Consider the following 23,194-nt stretch of genomic DNA (forward strand, 5'->3'; position numbering starts at 1 on the left):
TAAACATCGATTTTTGTGTGTCATGTGGTATGTTGAATGCAGCACTGATTCAAGATGTTTGTGATGTCAAAATACTACATCTATAGTTTTGTACAAATTAGGAACTCAAACTACCGATATTGACAAGCTAGAATATAAAATAAGAACCTCTTAACTTTTCTATTATTTGTTAAGATATCACTCTTGTACTGAATCAAACAGTGGCCCTACCCCACCTCTTTCCATTTTTAGAAACAGTCTCTTATATATATATATACACTTCTATATATGACATGAATAACCAATCAAAAGCTCAGAACGTCCCCAAGTGGTTTTCTCAGCCATTTTGATGCGTTATTCTGCTAATTTCGTTCTTTTCACACAAGATTTCAAACGATGAGGTAAGTCTTTAGTGAGCTCTGAATTTCATATTTTTAGACCCAAATACAGCTTAGTTACTAAGCTTGATAAATTATAGTGGAATTCTATGGTATCAATATAGTAATTTAGGATTTTTTGGTTATTTAAAATGTATATATATAAAACCTAAAAAAAATTTTCTTTTCACATCCTCCACGTAGGAAATTTCATAAGGCTTAGCAACCTATGACAAGCGGCAAACGAGTACAAAGGTCATAACTAGAAGAGATAATTGTTTACTTTACTTCTTTATTTACTGTTCTATGTTTTAAGAAAAATAACTTTAAGAACTTATTTGTAAATAGAAACAACGTATATAAATATATAACACATAATAATTGAAACTTGATATTTTGTGTATGAAAACCTTGTAAAGTTTACCAATAACCTGCAAAATTTTGTAAAGATGTGCATACATTATCAAAAATCATAGTATAATTACTGTCATGGATATTTTCGTGGTTACGAATTGGGTGGATTCCACCCAGTCCATAGTGAAAGGGTTAATGCAGCATCTGGTTACAACAGAACAAGTAGATTAATGTCATAAAATTTTACCTGTAATTTCAGCAATCTTGGATGCAACTTTCTCAGCAAAACCAATGCGAGTATTCAGCCCAGTTCCAACAGCAGTTCCACCTTGTTTTTTAATGAAAAAAAAAGATATGTATATGTGTATAACTCACTAGCAAAACATGCAACTTATTTTTGTTGTCATATGGTATAAATTATATCCTAAAAAAGTCTATATTGTTAAATAATATTTAAAATTCAGGAACAAAATCAATCTTTTCACACTATACAAGGCCTATAAACTCAAAAAGTATAAATTTTCCTTTAATTCATAAAAATCTTACAGTGGCAATGATTTTTTTATACTTGTACACTATTTTAGCCTAACTTACTAAACACTATTTGCAAAATCTAATTGCTAAAGGATAACTTCAAAACAAAATTAATTTATACAGATAAAATTATAACCTTAGTGTAATACCATCAAATATTAGTATATGTATTTTGATGAAATAACTAAGACAAAGACAAGGCCTAAATGAAATGATCCATATAAACATAAATGTAAAGATGCAGAGAACACTGCTAAAACCATTTCAATGATAGTTTTTCACAATATTGATTACTGTTTTTACCTGCTGCTAAGCAATGCAGTCTTGGAAGCGTTGTTTTCACACGTTCAATGCCCATTTCTAGTTGGGCAGCATAACCACCAAATTCTTGACCCAGTGTCAGGGGTACAGCATCCTATGTTATGAAAAATTAATTAAACTTTGTGATAAATGTATGAATAAGATGATATTAGTAGACACAGTTATAACCCTCAACTGAATCTTATTTCACAAAAGAGGGGGAAATGGTGCATACAAAATCACAAACAAATCATGTTTTTATACTTTTACTAATAGCTATTTTACTTTACAGGATTGTTTTTGAAATTATGACATGGCGAAAATAATTAAAAAACAGAAACACCAATAATACTTTTTGTTTTCTAAATCAAGTCAGCAATTTAGAATTACTATACATCTGCAGAAAGTTCATTATCTCTATTACAAACAAGCAACCAATCAATCCAAACACTTCACAGTTCCAAAAATTTGTTTCATTTATACCCAAAAAAATACATATAAAACAGCAGCACCTATATCATTTTAGAAACAGACTCAGTTTTTCACCTGAGTATGAGTCCTTCCAATTTTTACAATGTCTTTGAACTCTTCTGATTTCTTTAGCAAAGCTTCATGCAAAGTCTTTAAAGAAGGCAGGAGGCTTAATTCAATTTCCATAGCAACTGCAATATGCATTGCTGTAGGATACGTATCATTGGAGCTCTTAAAAAATAAAAAAAAATAATGCAATTATTTCATATAAAAAAACACACATACAATGAATTACTCAAAACCAAGAATGAACATAAGCGCTATTTAAAATGTAAAAAAAAAAAATCATATGTACAAATCAAATTGTCTTAGAAAGAAGCAACTTCACCAATCTCAAAAAAAGAATATTTTAGTACTACTAGATCTGATAAAACCACAATGGTAAAATGGCAGCTGAAATAAAGTTTTTTATAATTATCTGGACGATAAAGGTCATTCTTTGCTTGTTTTTTAAGCTTTATTGACAAAAATATTTAAGATTATAAAACAAATTCAATATTATGTTGTGCTAAAATATTGTGTCTATAGATGAAATCAAACACAGCGTTCTATATGGGACATTTTAGGTAACATGTCATAAAGGGACTATTCATTAAGTAACTTGAGACTTCCAAATGTCAAACAATATTTGTTAGATAAAAAACATCAGCAAAACATTTGTGATTTTGATGTTCCTAGCATATGTTTTCACAAATGGAGCACTACTTTTGTTTGACACAAAGATAAAATCTACTACCTATAAAAAGTATTTACAAAAAATGTAAAATAACAAATCAAACAAAAACATCTTGTAGCATATTCACCTGGCTTTTATTCACATGATCATTTGGATGAACTGGAGTTTTACTCCCAAGTTTCCCACCCAGGATTTCTATAGCTCGATTAGCAATGACCTCATTGACATTCATGTTGGTTTGGGTCCCAGAGCCAGTCTGCCAAATTACAAGAGGAAAGTGGTCTTGCAAACTTCCATCAATAACCTGAAAAGTTTAAATATCCTCAATACAAACCCAGTTAATGAGTTCTAAATCTATTTGTGTTTGTACTAAACTATGCAGTCTTAAACCTGACACTCAAAAAACAACCTATATAAATGTTGTCTGTTATATATTTAAAATGAAGTGGATTTATTGCATTTCAAGAGTTAACTTGTTACGTTTAGCACTCTTATAAGGACAAGGATGACCTATACAGATATGTAGAAAGATTGAACTTACTTCATCAGCAGCTTGGCATATTGCATCAGCTATCTTCTTGTCCAGGCCAAACTCCTGATTGACTTCAGCAGCTGCCTTTTTCAGAATGCCAAATGCCTTTATCACTGGGAGCTAAAGAATAGAAAACTATTCAAGTAACAAACAAAATTAAGTAAAAAATACCACCACATACAAAAATATATTTATTTTACTTTTCATATTTAATAGTTTTGTGAAGTAACGTACAACTTCGCACAAATATATCAGTCTAGAAAAGAATCTTAATGTCAACATTACCTAAACTATATCATAAGGGATATCACACAGCTGTAAAGCCTGCTGTACACGTCTTGCTTACACTTATCATTCAAAATAAATAACTTACTGATATATGACTAAATTAAAATGAAATTAAACAGTAACATGATGAGCTTATTTTCTAATTCACAAAGTGCTTGTTTGTTTCAGTACAAAGCTACACAATGGGCTGCTTTGTGTCCACCATAGGAATCAAACCTAAATTTCAGCAGTATATGCCCTTGAAGTTTACTCAGCCACTGAGAGACATCACACAGTGCATACTAAAAACATTTTTATCTCTTAGAATATTGAAATTGGTAATAAATTTAATTTCTTCCTTTCAAATAAAAAATGCATTTTTTGTAAATGACATTGAAACTGGTGATCTTTGCTTTCACTCATACAAATAATAATCATTTCTTGTAATTCATACTTAAAACCGTCAGTACTTGGTAGAACTCCATAATTACGGAAATGAGGAAAGCAGAGATAATGTTTCCCAAATATTTCATTTATTCCTACTATGGTTTTGCCAGTAAAGGTACTGTCAGGTTTACAAACTGTTTTTGTCTGAACCTCATAATACCTTTACTGGCAAAACCATGGTTAAAAATAATTGAAATATTTGTGAAATGTACAATTTTCTTCATTTTCCTCAATTCTGTAATAATTCAGTTCATAACCAGTATGTAACATAACATAATGTTTAAGGACAACAAGGGACCTATTGGTCCATCTTGGTTGTCCCATCCTATAAACTAAACTAAAAATCCAATTAATTAATTAGACAAAATAAATAAATAAAAATCTTAAAGCCAGCCCTTATCATTCATATAGTTATCAAGCTTTCTCTTAAACTCACTTAAATTTACTGCCTCCACAACATCCGAAGGCAACCCTTCCAAAGATCAACTATCCTGTTAGAAAAATAAAACTGTCCTTATCTGAAGATGATTCCTACCCTGCGAAAATATATAGTTGTGTCCCCTAATCCTACTATTCTCACTGTTAAATATGAAAAAAAATGATGCATCAACACTATTAATTCCCTTTACAATCTTAAAAACATCAATCAGATCTCCACTAACTCTTCTTTTATCAAGAGAAAATAATTTAACAGAATTCAACCTATCCTCGTATAACAACCTCTCCATCCCAGACACTATTCTAGTAATCCTTCTCTAAAACCCTTTCTAACAATTCAATGTCTTTCCTCAGGTAAGGAGCCCAAGACTGAACACAGTACTCCAAATGTGGCATAACCAGTGACCTATGCAATGAAATTAAAACCTCTTCAGACCTGTATTCAATATTTCTGTAGATACAACCTAAACTCCTATTTGCCCTACCACTAATAACATCACACTGCTTTGGATGGCTTAAAAGACTGATCAAATAGAACACTATGATACTTTTCTTCCATAAAGCTGTTAAGGTTATTCCCATTCAAGTCATACTTACAATTCAAATTATGATAATTCACATGCATTTCTTTGAATTTGGTATAATTGAAAACCACCTGCCATTTATTTGCCCAACTTATTAAATGATCTAAATCCTTTTGTAAATTAGCAGCTAGCAGTACCCAAGAACTTAATATCATCTGCAAATTTAAGTAATTTATTGACCATCAATTATCTATATGGAAGACATATTTTATAATACACCATAATATCAAAAAATCTGCCTTGTGCAGCACTGAAATTTAAGGAACTAACTATTAATAATGTTTTCAAACATATCTTTTACAAATATAATTACCAGGGCTTCAAATTACATGAAGACAATTCTCCAGCTTGAATATCTTACTACAATCATAGAGCATTATCATCAAAAGGACCAATCTTAACTACCTGTGTTGAAACAAACAGATGGGTAGCTTGAATATCTTACTACAATCATAGAGCATTATCATCAAGAAGACCAATCTTAACTACCTGTGTTGAAACAAACAGTTGGGTAGCTTGAATATCTCACTACATTCATAGAGCATTATCAAGAAGACCAATCTTAACTACCTGTGTTAAAACAAACAGATGGGTAGCTTGAATATCTTACTACAATCATAGAGCATTATCATCAAGAAGACCAATCTTAACTGTCTGTGTTGAAACAAACAGATGAGTAGCTTGAATATCTCACTACATTCATAGAGCATTCTCATCAAGAAGACCAATCTTAACTACCTGTGTTGAAACAAATAGATGGGTAGCTTGAATATCTCATTACAATCATAGAGCATTCTCATCAAGAAGACCAATCTTAACTACCTGTGTTGCAACAAACAGATGGGTAGCTTGAATATCTCACTACAATCATAGAGCATTCTCATCAAGAAGACCAATCTTAAATATCTGTGTTGAAACAAACAGATGGGTAGCTTGAATGGTCACTGCACGCAGGTGTGTGAATATTAAAACCCCTTCATAACAGCTCAACAGATAAGATTTATCATAATACATATTCAATATTGCTTTTTGTTTTTAATTTCATAAGACATCTGTATCCTTACATAAGGCCAACATTGTGCTCACAGTCTGAGTCAGGGGTTCTTAAACATTTTTTGTTGGATACCCCTTTTAAAACATTTCAGACTGTGATGCTCCCCATACACAAAGTTGCTGTACATACTCTAAAATATCTGTTATTCCAATATTTTCTGTTACCCTCCCCCATACACACACATTAACCTTACAATGTTTGGACCCCCAGTCTGAGAAACACTGGTCTGTTTAATCACTAGTAATGACCCAGAAGATGTGAAAAACAAACCATCCTGAGTGACAGCCTGAAGAAGAGATCTTCAAATGTTCTACTAACTTAGTTATCTAGGCTTCAATCCCAATCACTTTGTAAGATTTCTTATTAAAGTACCCAAGAGTCTGATCTATTTTTACTCCAACATAACTTACTACACAAAGACTGGTAAAATATATTATCTAGGTGAATAAAATAACTGCTTTTAAAAGAGACAAAACACATTTACAAATATTATACAAAATATACAAGTGAAATATATACAGTATAACTGAAGATTTCAACTTGTCCAAAATACAGAAACACCATATAAAACCTTCTGTGCTCTTTTTAAAGAAACATGTTTCTGCCCAATTGAAAACACTTTGCTAATGTTTATAAGTATATATAACAGTTAAGAATAGTGTGTAACTGATATAACTAGCTGCACTGAAAACATGTACACATTTATATCAATATAGCAGAAAAACACAATTTGTTTCTAAAATACAATAAAATACTCATAAAAAATCTTAAAATATTCTGGGAAACAACAACAAAAACAAGTTAATCAACTTGTTAATTGTTAATGAATTACTATGTACATATCTAAAGTAACTACATTGTAACTTTTATTCTTTTATGCAAACAGTATACTCTGAACTTTGTGCATACATATAAAATGTCTATCACTATTGAAAACAGATAACTAGAAATATTCTAAACAACACTTACGGGCATTTTTTCGGACTGCCCACCAATGTTGAAGTTCATCATGGATCGCATAGTTTGAGCTCCATAGTACTTATCTACTGGGACCTTGAGTTCACCAAAAGTATCGGTCTCTATTCTGAAGTCCTGAGAAAAAGCAATGAAATTACAATTTATAATAACACATACAAAACAGATTTATATATCACGTAATATGAAGTTATTCCTAGGAAATATTCTCGTGGCACTTCTGTAATACACTTCGTATAGCCATTACATCATTCAGGTTTTGGACATAATGTCCAAAAAGTAGCCAGTCCAACAACTTACATTTCGGTTTGTTATATTATTCAACATCTTCTCTATCCTTTGCATCTTTTTCTTCAAATAGGAATCCTTGACACTTGTTGCTTTAGCCATAGTGAGAATGTCACACAAAGTTAGACAGATCTGAACAAAGTTGACAGTTTTTTGTTGCACCCTAGCTTAAGAGCTTCAAATGCTGAGTAAAAACAGACACACAAGAAAACATTTTACCTATACACAGCAATGTGTAAATGCAAAACTCCACAGTTGCTTACTAATCACGTTTATGGAAACAGGTGGGATGTGAAATAAAATTAGCTTCCGTAGTGAATCCCACTTCCCTTAGTGTACATGTACTTTAGAGTACTAGAAAAGGAGTGTCTCCTCATTACTTGAATAGTGTCACATCAAAATAAAAGACAATATATTATCTTTTAACCTACTGACCTAGAAGTCATGTTTATTTTACAATACAACAGAAGAATAAACAACTGACCTACATAAGTGATTGACAAAAAATTGAAAACACTTAATACATATACATTTTGTCTTTTATCTGATTGACTAAAATCAATGTAAAAATTAACTACATAATTAAAGTTGAACTTGGAACTAGCACAATCCAACACAAGTCAGAACTTGGTAATCGGTTACTTCTTTATCTAAAAATATTAAGGGTATGGAAAGTAATAACAGAAAATAAAATAAATGTTCAAACATACATATCTTCATCTATTTTTGTTTTAAATTACAAGTAGATGGACTTATTATACAAAGAAAACAAATAAGTCCTCTATGGTTGTTTATTCACTAGGTGGCATCAAACCTATATAGTATTAGTTTCTAGATTTTCTGAAAAACAAAAATTTGAAAAATTACTTGCACTTCTTATTTCTTTTTATAATCTGGGAAGAGTTCTGTAGCTTTGCAACATAAATTTGTGTGTAATAATTGCTCACAGCTGATTCTAAGTAAATGTTTACTTTTGTTAGTGGTATGAAACATAATCAAATATCTGAATTTACGAATTACTGGTCATATTGAATGAAATAAAATATTCATTTTAGTATTGTTGAATAATAGTAATGTTGTTCCATTTCACAAATGGAAGAGAAAAACAAGTTTTAACATAAAATGGAAAAACTGGGGTGTAAATCCTAGAATTTGCAGGTATTCATGAGAATATATTCTTGTTGTTTTTTTTAATTAATACAATCGTTGTAGTTTTGTCAATTTTATTCAATTCATAAATTAAAATTGATGTTTTTGTTTCACATATGTGAATTTAGGGTGACTTCTGAAGTAACTGTTATCCACATGTTTGATCTAATAGAATTGATGCCCCAACTTGCAAGATGACCCAGAAGACCTTCAATTTTTTATTTTTTGAGTTTTCATCTTATAGCTCCACAATTTGTTAATGACATGTGAATTTGAGGGTAACTTCAGAAGGTCAAGTAATTTTTCTGATTTGTTGTTTTTCACCCAAAATTGGAGTTTCTAGGTTTTATTTACCCTAAACAATATAGAAGACCCAAATTTGTTTATTCTTAAATTAAAGCCTCTTGTTTAGCTGTGGCATATGTAAAATTGAGGATTGCATGAGCAGTGCAAGAAACTTTTCAGAATTTTTGTTTTCCAGTACATCTTGGAACTAGTACTTTTAATGCCCTCTAGTGGGTAAACGATCATAGACACACGTTTTATTCATATCATAAATCCGTTTCTGTTGTGCTTTCAAAATTACAAAAGAAGATATATACTTATTAATCCCAATTTTGCTTTCCATAACTTTGTATTTATTTTATGATTAACTAATAAGGAGACAGGAAATGGAAAACTAAGCTTAGTCAGCTCAATGGCTAAGAATTACTATTTTTAGGGTTAGTTAATAAATCATGTCATGACAAAATACTATTAGTTATTAAATAACTAACTTACCACTTCTCTGGATACAATGGAAGATGTGTGAATTGGCATAGTTTGACTCGTAATCACTGGATGAAATTTATCAACATTACTATTACTAGTATTAGGCCTAGCATTTCTTCCTTCGCAAACTAAGGTCAGATCTGCGTATTTCCTATACAGAATTCGGCGACTTACAATATTCAAGGACAGTAGACCTCTAACAGTAATATTACTGCAACTCAAACCCTTAAGATGAAATAACCTTGGGATTGGCATTATATTACGTTAGATAAGTCACACTTGCCTCCAATTTTGAATAAGTTACTCCACAAACTAAATTTGAGACCTTCAACACGAGAATGGCGAGACTGAAGTTGTCTCCTTATGCTTGGCGCTTCCAATTTTTTACTTTTGATAAAAATAGGATATTTACAACAATAGTTAACTATTTTTCAACCACTTCAAAATGGAAGGTGTTTACAAAACAACCTGTAAACATGGCATAACACCAAAAATGCTCTAAATGTTGCTTTTTAAAGAAGTAGCTGGGGTATTTGGGGGGAATAAAGATTGGGCCTCTAATTAGAAAAGTAGATTTCTACAAAGGCGAAACTCCTCTTTCTCAAACTGGTTTGTTTATTCTGGCCCAGAAAGAAACTTCTTTACAAAGCAAATTGTTGTGGTATTATAATATACCAGGTGTTTCTATCATATTATAATATAATACTATTTATTCTGTTCTGTACATAGGCAGGTTTAATAAAATGTGTGTATTCGAGAATGCCAACCTAGATTTTGATCTATGCTACCGCCCAGGGTACGTATTCTGTAAGGATGTCGACAGTAGTGTTCCTGCTCACGTGATATGTAGAGGTTATACGGCCCCACATAGGTTGTAATGAGAATTTCCAGTGATACGGAAAATGCAAGTCGCTCTGCGTAAGTTAAATGTTTCTTACAAACTAACGAATGTTACAATCAGCCAGTCTGTTCTTAAACATCAGTTAATTAGTACAGTCTGGAACTTCGTCATCATCTGGTCAGTCTTGTCTGGTGTATGTTTCCAACCTGAGTAGTTGGAAGGGAAGATACAGTAAAAGCAATCATTCAAGGTAATTATAACTATAAGTACATACACACTGTGTCTATGTATATTTGTCATGATAAAGATTTTGCATTTTGCTTAATACATTATGTCCAGTCTCTTTATTTCATTTAATATCAATTCAGTCAGGAACAGGTTTAGTACTAGCACTACCCCATAATTTCTCCGAAAGGGAGCCGAATGCCGCCTGAAGGGGTCACCTGTTTTAACCACTCGCACCACTATACAGTAGTGTGTTGTTTGTCAGTCAGTTGTAATTTGTGCTGTCGTGACGTCATTAAAACGTCCGCATGCCATGAATCACGAGAAGAATTATGCACTCTGTAAGCTACAACACAGCATGATATAAAAATGATAGTTACTCTTAATTTTTTATTTTTTTTACTCTTGAAACAGAACACTTTCAAGGACCCTGCGGAATTACATCTAGGAAATATCTTGATATAAGCTCCAGTTATCAAGTGGACTTATCCAGTGTACTTTTAGTTAATTAATTTTCAACTGGATGTATGACATAGTGGATGGGTAGGAGGTGATTTTTGTTCAGTGGCTACAGTGTATTGTTATTGTGGCGTTTGCTATATCTACTAAAATGTATACTGTACTGTCCTTTACTTGAACCCTTGTACATTAAGCTTAATAGTTTTTAAGATAGAGAAAATGGTATTTTCGACAACAATGATTTAAAATGAAAAGGGTGAGTCAGTCACTGAAGGAAGATGGGTGACCAAGAGAGTTATCAGATCTACGAGAAGTCATTTCCTGTATATTGGACTGTTGCTTTAAAGGTCCATGATTTTGATCTCATTGTGACTCAGGAAGGAGAACTGTCAGAAAGTAGTGTACCCAGATTGGCTGATCACTCCCCCCCCCCATCATAATGGGCCTTAGTGAGAGGGAAACATGGATTGAGGATGGGTGGGGCGGGTGTATAAAACTCACAGATTTACACCAACCAGAGTAACAGAACTCCAGATCTGATTGAAGCCACCCAAAACTAGCTTGAAAAGACCGGAGATGCTCGTCGTAGACAAAGTTTGTCAATGGGGGCTATTTCATCAGTAGGTAAGGTGGCAGGCACCCAAATGGTGAAGTGAGTAAATCATGGGTTAGTGGTGACCCTCCCTGAGCCATGAAGTATACCAACTAGATAACCCTGGATCACAGAGGAGCTTGGGCTCGAGGAGAGATGGTGAATGAGCTGCCTAGAACACCACATCATTCTGCCATTTAGGTTCAGAAGCCTACCTACCTCTTATCAGAGCACTGGGCCTCTGAGAGTTCCTACCACATTGTGCCAATGATGTTGAGGACATCTTGGTCAGATAATAGTCAAGAAGGAGAGTTTCTGGCCATAAGCAAGGCAAAGCAGTTCACTCCTCTGACATCCAACGGTATGATAAGAAACAATTTGCATCATTTCTTGAAGCATTTCAAGCAGGCAAATGACTGAAATTGATGGACTTTATCAAGCACTTGAATGAGAAGGAACTATGAAAATACAAAACAATCATTACTGAGTTGTGTTGGACATTCAACCCAGTGGAAAACAAAGTAATCCTTAGGACCAAAATCAAGACTTGAAAGAAAGTTACCACTGAAAACTTGACTGCTTATGCAGATGACCTGTACATATTACAGGATAAAGCTTACCCTGCAATGACCTCAGCAGATTACAAGGATATCCCCATAGACAGCTTTGTGGAAGGACTACCTAGAAAAACAGTGTGGTATCATCTGGGTGTGAGAGATCTTCCCACCCTTACTGGAGCAAATTTTGTCATAATATGGTTCAAAATGTTAAGTTGGAACCAGTTGCAAGAGAGGGAGAAACCTGTAGTAGCAGCTGCAGTGACTTTACCTCACATAAATTATCTTACCCCAAAACCAATGTCACGCCAGGTTCAAACCCAGCCTAGGATTAACCTATCACCAATACATTATGCCACTGTAACAGAACCACAGTGGTATTCAATGAATGGGCAGGGTTATCCCACTCTATCAAATAGTTTATATGATGCAGCATATGTTCTCAATGTCTGTGCCTGGACATCATCTTGGAAGGAAGGAGTGAAGCACATGCCTTGTATATGGAGCATTGGGTCACTTTTGAGTGTAATGCCCTACACTGTGGAACACCAAGCTAGACTAGGTTATTGGTTTTGACCAATGATGCAACAGGTTCAGGAGAGCCAATAGCAGGAGTGAAATTAACAGCTAGGTACCAAAAAGTGTGGTGATCATCCCAGCTGTTTTATAGCTCAGTGGTACGTGCCTGTCAGGGTAAAAGACGAATGATAAAGTTTGTGATTGGTATAAGAGTGGCTAGAATATAGGTAGATCTTCAAGAATGTTAGGCACTCTGAGCGAAACCACTACTAGGGTCTATCAACATGAAACTTGCGCCAGTGAATGGAGAGATCATGCCCTGAGTATGTCTCTGAGGTTTTGCTTACAGAATGAAGGTAGTTGTTGCCAACCTCGACTATGGTAGTGACATTTTAGGAATAGATGTACTGTGGAGCTTATCAGTCAATTTTGTCTGTCTGATAGGTGATCTGATATTCCATGATAGTTTCCAATGTTGGACAAAGGGACCTAAGGAACAGTGGACTGCACAAGTCACAGTATCCACGTGTAAGCAAGAGGTATTCTCTAGTTTATTGCAGAAATGCTTAGTGCATTTGTGTCATGTAACAGGGTTATGGAAATCATGCAAGAAAAAGACTATTTTGTGTCCAGAAAGCAAACAGCATTTTCTTGGTTCGTTATTTGTCCAAGGAGAGATGAAGTCTCAGTGTTGTTCTACAATTACAGAATATTAGTTATCAAGCAATAAGCTGTAATGGTCATCAGCACAGTGAGCAATGTGGAAGTAAATACACAGATACCAATACATCTGAGATTGTTAGATGAAAATTGTGCAGACAATCTAGACAAAATGCAGCAGCAGAAACTCAGTTACTTGCTGACAGGATGTTCTTATGTATTTACAGCATCGATGCAAATAGATGAATTTCTGGATGTGTTTAAAGGTCTGTTGGTTCAATATGCTAGCCTTGGCATTCAGATACTCTCAAGTCGAACTAGATTATGAAAGCAGATCTATTTATGACCAATTTCATAATATGTCAGATGGAGCAAGAATATGTGAGCAAGCATTCCAATCCCTGAAGTTTGCTAGGATCGTGAGTTCCTGTGTAAACACTGATACCAGTGATAGTGGATTTGGAGCAGTGTTATCACATTTACAGGATTGAGTAGAACGTGTAATAACATATGCTAGAGATACATTATGAGAAAAAAGGATCTTTTTGCAGTGCTAAGTTTCACAAAACACTTTTAGCAGTATTTATAAGGTGCAAAGTTCACTGTTTGAGTGGACCATGCTTCACTAAAGTGGTTGATGAACTTTAAAAACTGAAAGAGATGATAGCATGCTGGACAACAGCATTGGAGGAGTAACCTTTGATCATACAGTATTGTTTGAGCCCACAACACAGAAGCACAGATAGATTGTGTCACCAAACAGTGAGACCCTGTCAATTCATTGAATGTCCTAATTCTGGGAGTTGAGACCATTTCTCTATAGTGATAACAAGCCACACATTAGGAGATTCCAGTAGTGGAATGGTGCCATGATTAACACCTTTAAAGTTCCAGGAAGAGCAACTGGATTATCCATTGGTCAATAAGTTTGTATAGTGTGTGGCTGGTACACTGGTGGAGCACTGGATAGCTCAGTTTGGACCACCTGAAAATTCCACATGGATCAGAGGGCTAATTTTAATAGATGCTCATTGAAACAATTCAGTGGCAGATTTCCTAAAAATGGCGATGAATAAATAAAAGATGTGCAGTCAACCCAATCTGTTGAATTATAGTGTATATGCAACATGGTTGTCTATGGGCCGTTTTCAACCGAATTTTTTCATTCCATTTTCATTTCCATAGGGAAAATTGCATTGGATTTGTTTTTAAGCAGAGGAGACTGGCTGCAATGTGTTGTTGGCAAAAATGTCTGGGTTCCTATGCACTTGGTGTATCCAAACCAATAGAGCACTCAGATTTGCTAAATAGCCACAAGGAGTTTTCTCATTGGATACCACCGTTTCTGTCATTTTACTGAGCACCAGAAAATACCACTGCTGAAGTGACGATTTTTGACAGTTGACATTTTTATCAGAAGTGTCAAAGGGGAGATATTAAATTCAATTCAGATTAATTTATTCGACATGGTACAATAAAATCATGTATATTGTTACGTCTCCGTTCGTTAGTTAATTTTCCGTAAATTCGTTCCGACTAAATTTAGCAACACAAGTCCTTTCTTAAATAAAACTGGTTTATTCTTTCCGAATACAACTTTACCGATACACATAATTTCAACAGTGGCTCTATAACAAACGCTAGAGCGTCTCACGTGCTCGACAATACTCAGTTCAATTACACACTCTCTGACTGCAGTTCAATTACTCATTACCTACACATTGTGACCATCTTATATATACCAGACTACCCCCCAATCTAGTAATCTCCCGACAATTCACAAAGGTTCGAGAAGGAAGTGGCGTGATACTAGTCACATGACCTCGCTGACGCAACAATATAATGCCGCCATGAAATATATATATATATAAACAAACAACAACAAATACATACTCAAACACATTCTTCTCTTTATACGTTTATTCACTTAATCATGAAATATTTCCTTAAATCTGTCAATGGAGACAAACCTGTTTTTTTCTCGCGAAATTCCCTCACAAAAAGAAACAAGTTTTTTCTCAGATTGACTGTTCAGCACTTAAGAAGATTGGTGGATAGATGTTGATATTGATATGAAATTTTAGAAGTTGCAAAAAATGAATAATTAATCTCTAATGTACTCTTAAGAAGAAACATTTTGATATATAATTTTGTTTCTACGATTAACCATTCAGGAGATACAGAGCGTGACAGACAGGCAGACATTCTGCTATTATATATATATAGATGGTGGCCAACAATGGTACGAGTTGGATCATGTAGTGGCTCAAACTTCAATTTTTAAGCTGGTAATGGTGCTATTTAGATCATGTGGTGGTTGACCATGGTGTGAGTTGGATCATGTAGGGGCTGAAACTTCAATTTTTAAGTTGGTAATGGTGCTATTTAGATCATGTGGTGGTTGACCATGGTATGAGTTGGATCATGTAGTGGCTCAAACTTCAATTTTTAACTGGCAATGGTACTATTTAGATCATTTGGTGGTTGACCATGGACCATTACCAGCTTAAAAATTGAAGTTTGAGCCACTACATGATCCAACTCACAGCTATTTAGATCATATGGTGGTTGACCATGGTGTGAGTTGGATCGTGTAGTGGCTCAAACTTCAGTTCTACGTTGACAGTTTCATTTAATGTGAACTCATGTCCAAAATGACAGTTCAAAGTTCATGAAAGTTCTCAGTATTTATTTATTTGTAGCATATGGTTACTGTTATAATGTTTCTAGCATATAGCCACTGTTATAATATTTCTAGCATATGGTCACTTTTGAATAACATTATACATCTTATGAACAAAACAAAGAGTGTTTATAAGCGCAATCCAACTCAACAAAATTGAAAATGTATAGAAAATTGGGTTGAGAAGAACAACTGAATTAGAAGTTTGTCCTCTTGCAAAGGACTCATTTTCAAGCGAGATTTAAATGCTAAAAATAAAGATTACTGTTATCGGAAACTATATATATATATGTTTTATTTAATTCTCACTCATATTCAAAGATGACAAAATATTTAATCGCATTAACTCACGGGAGAAAGATACTTACAAAATGACAATAGCAAATTAATCAACTCCAGTAAATACTGATAATAAACAACTGATAAGTCGATTCTACAGCCTAGTTCGTGACGTACTAATCGCTTCAGAATGACTCTCATGAGTTATTAACAACTGTTACTGTGTGTATGTGAATGATATGTTCCATGTGACACTCTTTTAAACAAAGAAGCTGCTGATAGGGGCTTTTTGTGGGTTAGACCTTTTTATTTAGTTGCAAATCAAACGTATGAATTGATAGGTAATTCAAACTGTTTTGGAAACTTAATTTATATCCCTTCCCAATCACTGTTTTACTACGATCGTTCTTTTTTGGAAAACTCGTCAGAACTTAAATTTCTAAACATCTTAAAAATGAATATTTCTGTATGCATAATTTATTTATTGTGCGTGATTCTACCAACAGTGTTGTGTAGAAGCTTGGAAGTTTCCACCCAGTCATTACGTTTCGAAGAAGGCGAATTTCGTCAGTTTTCTATTCAACTTAGCGAGCCTGTGAACGAGAGTGTGACTATTTTTCTCAATTATGCCAATCTTTTAACAGGATTACCAGAAAACGTGACAATCTCTAACCAAACAGAAGGAGTTCTAAACTTCACTGTAGGGGCCGAAGGTAGCGGACAAACGACTATTCTAATCCATTCAAATTGTAAGTATGTTGATGATTCGAACGCGTTCATCCGGGTCTATGTTGCAAGGAATAGCGCTTTGGACATAGTGGCTGATGTTCTTGGATGGGTTTATTTCTTTGTTTGGTCTTTTTGCTACTATCCTCAAATATATAAAAACTGGAAACGTAAAAGTGTGTTAGGATATGATTTTGATTATCTGACAATACACGTTACTGGATATGTATCTTATTTTATTTACAACGTAGGTCTAATGTTTATAGATGTCGTGCAAAAGGAGTACAAAACTTTACACCCGACTGGTGTTATTCCTGTCAATAACAATGATTTTGCTTTCAATATCCACGTCATGTTCACAGCGTGTATTATCATCCTACAGTGCTGTTTTTACGAGCGTGGAAAACAGTCACTATCCTGGGTTATCATCACAGCACTGACTGCTCTCATCATTGGGGCATTCATATTCTTGATACTTATATGTGTAGGAATTATTAAAAACCAACCTTGGTTAAAGTTACTATATTATTTCTCGTATATAAAAGTGGTGTCAGCTGTGATTAAATACGCTCCTCAAGTTTATCATAATTACAAACGCAAGTCTACTGCAGGATGGAGTATTGAGGGGGTTTTATTGGATATTGTAGGCAGCTCTCTGAGCATCGCCCAAATGTTTGTTATTGCTTATAATTACGATGATTGGAAATCAATATTTGGAAACTTTGCAAAATTTGGACTTGGACTAATCACAGTCACATATGATCTCTTGTTCATGGTTCAGCATTACTGTTTATACAACGCTAAAAGGGAATACGAAAAACTATCTTAATGCTCCATTCTCAGCTACAGGGAACGAAAAAACTTGTGATTTCAAACCTTATTTTGATTCAGTTTAAAATCTTAACTCTCCAGAATAAAATTAATAGAAAAGAATCGCTATATGAATCCTAATTATAATCAAAGTCGTGATATTTAACGAGTTGTAAATTGTTTTATTTAAGTTATCATTTTCCACTTATAATATGATTTTCTCTGTGAGAAAAATTGAACTAATCTTTTCGAGTAAATGACGTTATTTTTTACGGTGTTCGGTACATAACAAGTTACATATCTATTGTTAAAAATAGCTTTTGGTAAAAGAATTCCCTATTTTGAACGCCATTTTGTTTGTAAATATTTGTAATATTCATTGAAAACCGTAGAGCATTCTGATAATCTAAGTAGGTTTTTTTTTAAGTTGGCAAATGTGAGTCGCTCACTACTTTTCCATGAAATGTTTGTGTATGGTATTATAATTAATTCATAATAACACTGTAGTAATCACTGTTTGCACAGGGCTGTAGACAAGATTCACCTTGGGTTGCTTTTGGTATAACATTAAAAGAGAATAACGCGAAACCCCCTGTGGCACAGCCGTATGTCTGCTGACTTACAACGCTAGAAACTGGGTTTAGATACCCGTGGTGGGCAGAGCGCAGATACCCCATTGTGTAGCTTTGTACATAAATTCAAACAAACAAACAATAACGCGAAAATGCGTAGCACATCCTACTGCAGCACTTTCATGTAGCAAGAGCAGGATTTATCTATATATTGAACTAGCTACATCGTGATAAGAAAAAATAACGAAAAAGAAAAAAAATAACCATAATATTGGCAAACTTTTTATCTTTTTTTTTGTGTGTGTGGGGGATGTCAGCACCCACTTGTGTACGGCCTTGTTGTAGTATTCTTTTGTCTTTCTTTTTTTTCCTGAAAAAGTCCATATTTGCAGATTCTACAAGTAATAAATCAGTCGAAAGTTTACTAAACGATTTTGATATTGTCGACTTTAATAACTCGACATAGAGTAGTATCTTTAACAGTGAGCACGCATATGTCACATGACCTTGTGACGACAAAAGAAATCCGTCGTCATTACCAAAACAGGCAAATTTCAAAAGAATTCTGCTGCATGTCTACAATTAGTTATCTACACAAAAAATGGAATTGCCAGAGAGCTGCATCTGTTACGGCTGTTCAAATCGGCGGGAGAAGGGGAAACCGCCTTTTTTTTTACAAGTAAGTATATTTTTTTCGCTAATTTGCGGATAATAAAGTCATTTAAAAACAATAATTACGAACGTTTGATAAATTTACTGTACAATGTCACTGATCATGTACTCATTGTGTAGCCTAGTTAGGGACCTCCGTGAGTAGGCTACTCTGAGATCTGTGCTTAGGAGTAAGAATAACAAGGTTCTTGGGCCTGCCGCTCTCTAAAAGACCTAAACTACTTTAGGGCCCTCAGAAACCTTCAAAAATGATATATGAGGTCCCTCAATTTGTTTGTGCTGTCTGGGCCCTGAATTTAAATGTTGTTTGACCAGTCACGATTCCGACCCTGAAACATTTGTAACAAAGATTTAATTGATATTAAACAAAATGTCAAGGTTTAAACTGTATAACATTACCGAAAAAAATATTTCATTGGGTAAAGATGTCAACTGTCGTTTCTCAGCCTCACATTCAGTAATTGTAGTATGGTTACAAAACTACTAAGAAATGGTAGGCCTTTTATAGACTGGCTAGTAATTCACCCCCATTGTCTCCCTGGCATCCATGTAGAATGTCATGATTGTAATTGTAACATGTTGCTTGTGAGAAAAAAATGTTTAACATGTGAAAGTCGCTTGGCCTATCTATGGTTCGAGACCGAAACTGGTAAGTAGGCTAAACTAAAATGGGTAGACCTGCTATAAAAAATTAAATCACTGCAGCCCATTTGAGGGTGAAGAGAAACAGAAGTTTCTGAGCGCCTCTGGTTGTCTAACAAGCCCTGTGTTAGATTTTAAAATCATAACAACTGTCAAGACGATACGATACGAGCCTATTTCCTTTCATGCTCTCCCTCCAGGACCTACCCCCCCCCTTTCGTGCGCCTATGGTTAATTAAATTATTCTACTAAATATTGAAATATCATTATCAAGATTGTTATGTAGCAAAATTTACGCTTAAAAGATAATTTCAACCGAAAAAATACCAAAGTAACATAATTAAACTGAATAATTGAAAAAATAAATAAAATGAACTATTAGGAGTCTTAAATATGACCATGTTGTGTATAAATATGTTAATTTGGTTGTTATCAGGTTTTCTCTGGACAGTCGCGACCTTCTCACAACATTGTTGGCAAATATCAGTAGAGACAATTTCAAACCTCCTACAAACCATACAACGTGCAGTGACTACTTCCTCAAAGAGTATTATGTCAGAGGTAAGTTTACTGTGCACTGCATATCTATTGTCATTGTTTTCTAGGATTTCACAGTTATGAATGTGTCGCTTTAATTGTGATATTTCATTTACAAATTAATTACTATTGGTATTTCAGGCATTCCAGTGATTATACCAGGGTCGTTAAGCATGCTCTTCATTATTCTACTGTGCCCACCCGCCACATAAACGAAAAATGGAGCCTTTATCGAGGAAGAAATGACTGCTGCAAAGAAACGCCGATGATGATGGCTCAAGAAATGCTAAACAACCCCAAATTGCTTGTGACTCGAGCTAATGTCGCCCGGATCACAATTGCTACGTCAACCCCGCCTCTCTTGTATGCAGACTGGATGTTTCGCAACAGATACTTCAAGATGAACGTAAAAAACTGAAAGTAGTCAAGCAGAAATATTTTGTTTTTCAAAATTTGTAGTGTATACTGGAGAGATTTAGACATTTTGGCAATAAAGTTAGAAGGAACCGACCTTTACTCTATTGATAATGAAAAAAAAACTTTCTATTATTATCTGGAGAGTAGAGGTCTTTTTTCCTAACTTTACAGCCAAACAGAAGATGAAGAGAAGAGACGCAACATCAAAACTTTCACACAATGTTACGAACAAAACTTCATACACCAGGAACAGCTGGATCTGTTGAAACATAACTTTTGAGAAAATGCGTAAATGTTTGACGATGAACTTCGCGAAAAGGTTTACGGCAATTTTACAGTGCTTTTGCGCACGTGTATTTATTTATGTTTCTTAGTTAATTGCCCGTTTTAGACGCCATCTTGGATTCCCCATAACGTTTCTCATTAGTTGAGACAGGAATGCGCACTCTAGTGTCAAAGATACAACTCTATGTAACTCGAATAATTCAGCAACCTCTATTTCTCTATGATCAATTTGCGATTGGAGATAGACGAACTATAACGACTGATTTATTCAGTTAGATTTGTAACCGTTATTGGATTAGGAATTTATACTAATTCTAATACAAATTAAAACTACAACTTATTTATTTTACATTTTATTAACCTTAAGTTATACTACTTGTGCAGATAAAAAGCTTATTTGTCGTACATTTCCAATATAACCCTATATATAGAATAGCCTAGAGTCCTAGGCCTACGACTTAGACGGTTGTAGGCTCTAAGTTTTAAAATCTTCACTGAGTAGGCTCTTACTATTTGTGGTACATGGTTGTTTCTTAAAAGTTAAATTAGTAAATGTAATTATTTTCAATTCAGTATTTAATATTTACTCATTTAAAAAATTACTTGCCGTATGAAAGACTGGTTCAATATATTTCATCTCTCAAAAAATGTAAAAATTCACTCTAAATATAAAGGAAAATTGATAATTTAAAATCACTAACAACGTTACCTAACCATCGCGATACGTCGTTGACTGTAAAGTAATACATTTTGAACGTCCTTCCAAGAAAGGTATTCGCCTGTCCACACATCAAAAACAAGTGTTTACTTACGCCGTGACAAATAAAAAACGAGTTCCAAATCTGGCTACAAGACTTTACATATCGTAGAAAAGAAAAAGTAGGGTTAAACGTTCTAAAGTCCATGGCGTCGTCTCAACCTTCTCAATTCCATAATTTTATGAAAATAGTTAGCTAGGCCGATCCACTTTCAAAAACAATGGGAAAATTCGGAATTATTAGTAACAAGGTATAGCTATAGTTTTTTTTTATATTATTATTATTATGTGTACGCCTTTTACAATTCGCAAAGAATAATTATAATTACGTTTGTCATAAGACTTAAGAGATAGGCCTAATATATTTTGAAACATTTCATTCCTAATTTAGTCTTTTAGGGATTTTCAATAATTAGAATAGCGTATAATACTAATATTCCAAACATACTATATTTGTTGTACACATTGCTGATGACGCGTTTCGCTCAATCCAGTGTTTCAGCCACTGGTTTGTTTTGTTGTATCCCAGGCGGCCCGAGAGCTCTTATAGTTATTGAAAATCCCTAAGGAGCTTGATTACGAATGAAGTGTTTAAAAATGTATTATGCCTAATTCTGACGTCTTATGACAAATGAGATTATAGTTGCTACCGTTTGTAAAATACTGTTATTATGTATATTTTTGCTAAACTCAAGACAGAATATCGTTGGACGAAAAATGGCTTATAAGTAATATAATTTATTCTCCAAATACGAAGTTATTTCTAAATTTCTTATTTGCAAATGACCTTTTAGAAATTCCACTTATATTCCAACTTATCTAATATTTATGAGCTCGTATCTATTTTAATTAGTTATTATATTTTTCTCTGTTGCAAAACTTTTATATTTTCAGTCATTTAGTGTTTCATCTTCCTATTGCTGCTGCTGATAATTCAGTCGAACGTCCTCGCGCTGTGACTGTTGGGATTGCTGATATTTATCTAAACAACATGTTGTAACGTTGTTCACGCGTGGCGAGTTCCTTTAAATTATCTGGTAAAAATAATTCAAAGTTCAGTCTACTTAAAGTATAACAAACCAATGTATATCCTCCTTAACGTTTCTAAAAGCATGAACACCTGTACACTGTTGTAAATTGTTGTAGGTCTACGTTACAAATGACGTTAAAACCTATCTAACAGTACTAGGATTAACATCAAATCAACTTGTAGAGAATAACCGCGAATAACTGATTCACTTTTCTATCTTCTTGAAAAAGAACTGTATCTTGAAAACAAAGGCTATCCATCTCATAGACTATACTTTAACTCATTCACCTTTCTAACAACTATTCTGTATTTAGAGTCTAGTTTCGAATGTAGTGGAACACTTGACACTAATTCTTTAGAACTTTCTAGGTCTATCTTAACGTCATCATTTTCGACCTACAGTTCCCCCTACCTAACAAATAAATCACAATAATAAAGATATAGCAGAATTGTGGGCGGCAACAAAATTTGTCTTTTTGAGAAGAAAGCGGGACTCATTCACATAATATGCCTGATAAGATCGACTATATTGTTTCTTTGGTGATTTGCAATATGAGGTTTCTATTATTAATTATATCAGTGTGGAATATATAATTATATATATTCTATGAAAATTACGTGTAGTGTATAAAAGTAAATCGAAGATTCCATACTGGCATGATGTATTATTAGGCT

General features: G+C 34.0%; 1 protein-coding gene and 1 pseudogene across 1 annotated transcript in view; one reads left to right on the forward strand and one right to left on the reverse strand.

Annotated features, from left to right (window-relative positions):
• The window catches only part of LOC106469356 (fumarate hydratase, mitochondrial-like), a 25,133-nt gene extending 15,502 nt beyond the window's left edge, over window positions 1–9,631 (reverse strand). The window contains exons 1-7 of the mRNA XM_013929843.2: window positions 9,266–9,631; window positions 7,043–7,165; window positions 3,293–3,403; window positions 2,879–3,055; window positions 2,091–2,246; window positions 1,548–1,659; window positions 958–1,038 (exon numbers count right to left, since the gene is read on the reverse strand). Coding sequence (XP_013785297.1) covers window positions 958–1,038; window positions 1,548–1,659; window positions 2,091–2,246; window positions 2,879–3,055; window positions 3,293–3,403; window positions 7,043–7,165; window positions 9,266–9,511 — 1,006 coding nt within the window. The 5' untranslated portion in view covers window positions 9,512–9,631. The remainder of the gene's footprint in view (window positions 1–957; window positions 1,039–1,547; window positions 1,660–2,090; window positions 2,247–2,878; window positions 3,056–3,292; window positions 3,404–7,042; window positions 7,166–9,265) is intronic.
• Window positions 9,632–13,185: 3,554 nt separating this feature from the next.
• Window positions 13,186–17,626, forward strand: LOC106469354 (annotated as a pseudogene).
• Window positions 17,627–23,194: the final 5,568 nt, after the last annotated feature.

Source organism: Limulus polyphemus, unplaced genomic scaffold (assembly GCF_000517525.1).
Source record: "Limulus polyphemus unplaced genomic scaffold, Limulus_polyphemus-2.1.2 Scaffold3443, whole genome shotgun sequence".
NCBI lineage: Eukaryota > Metazoa > Arthropoda > Merostomata > Xiphosura > Limulidae > Limulus > Limulus polyphemus.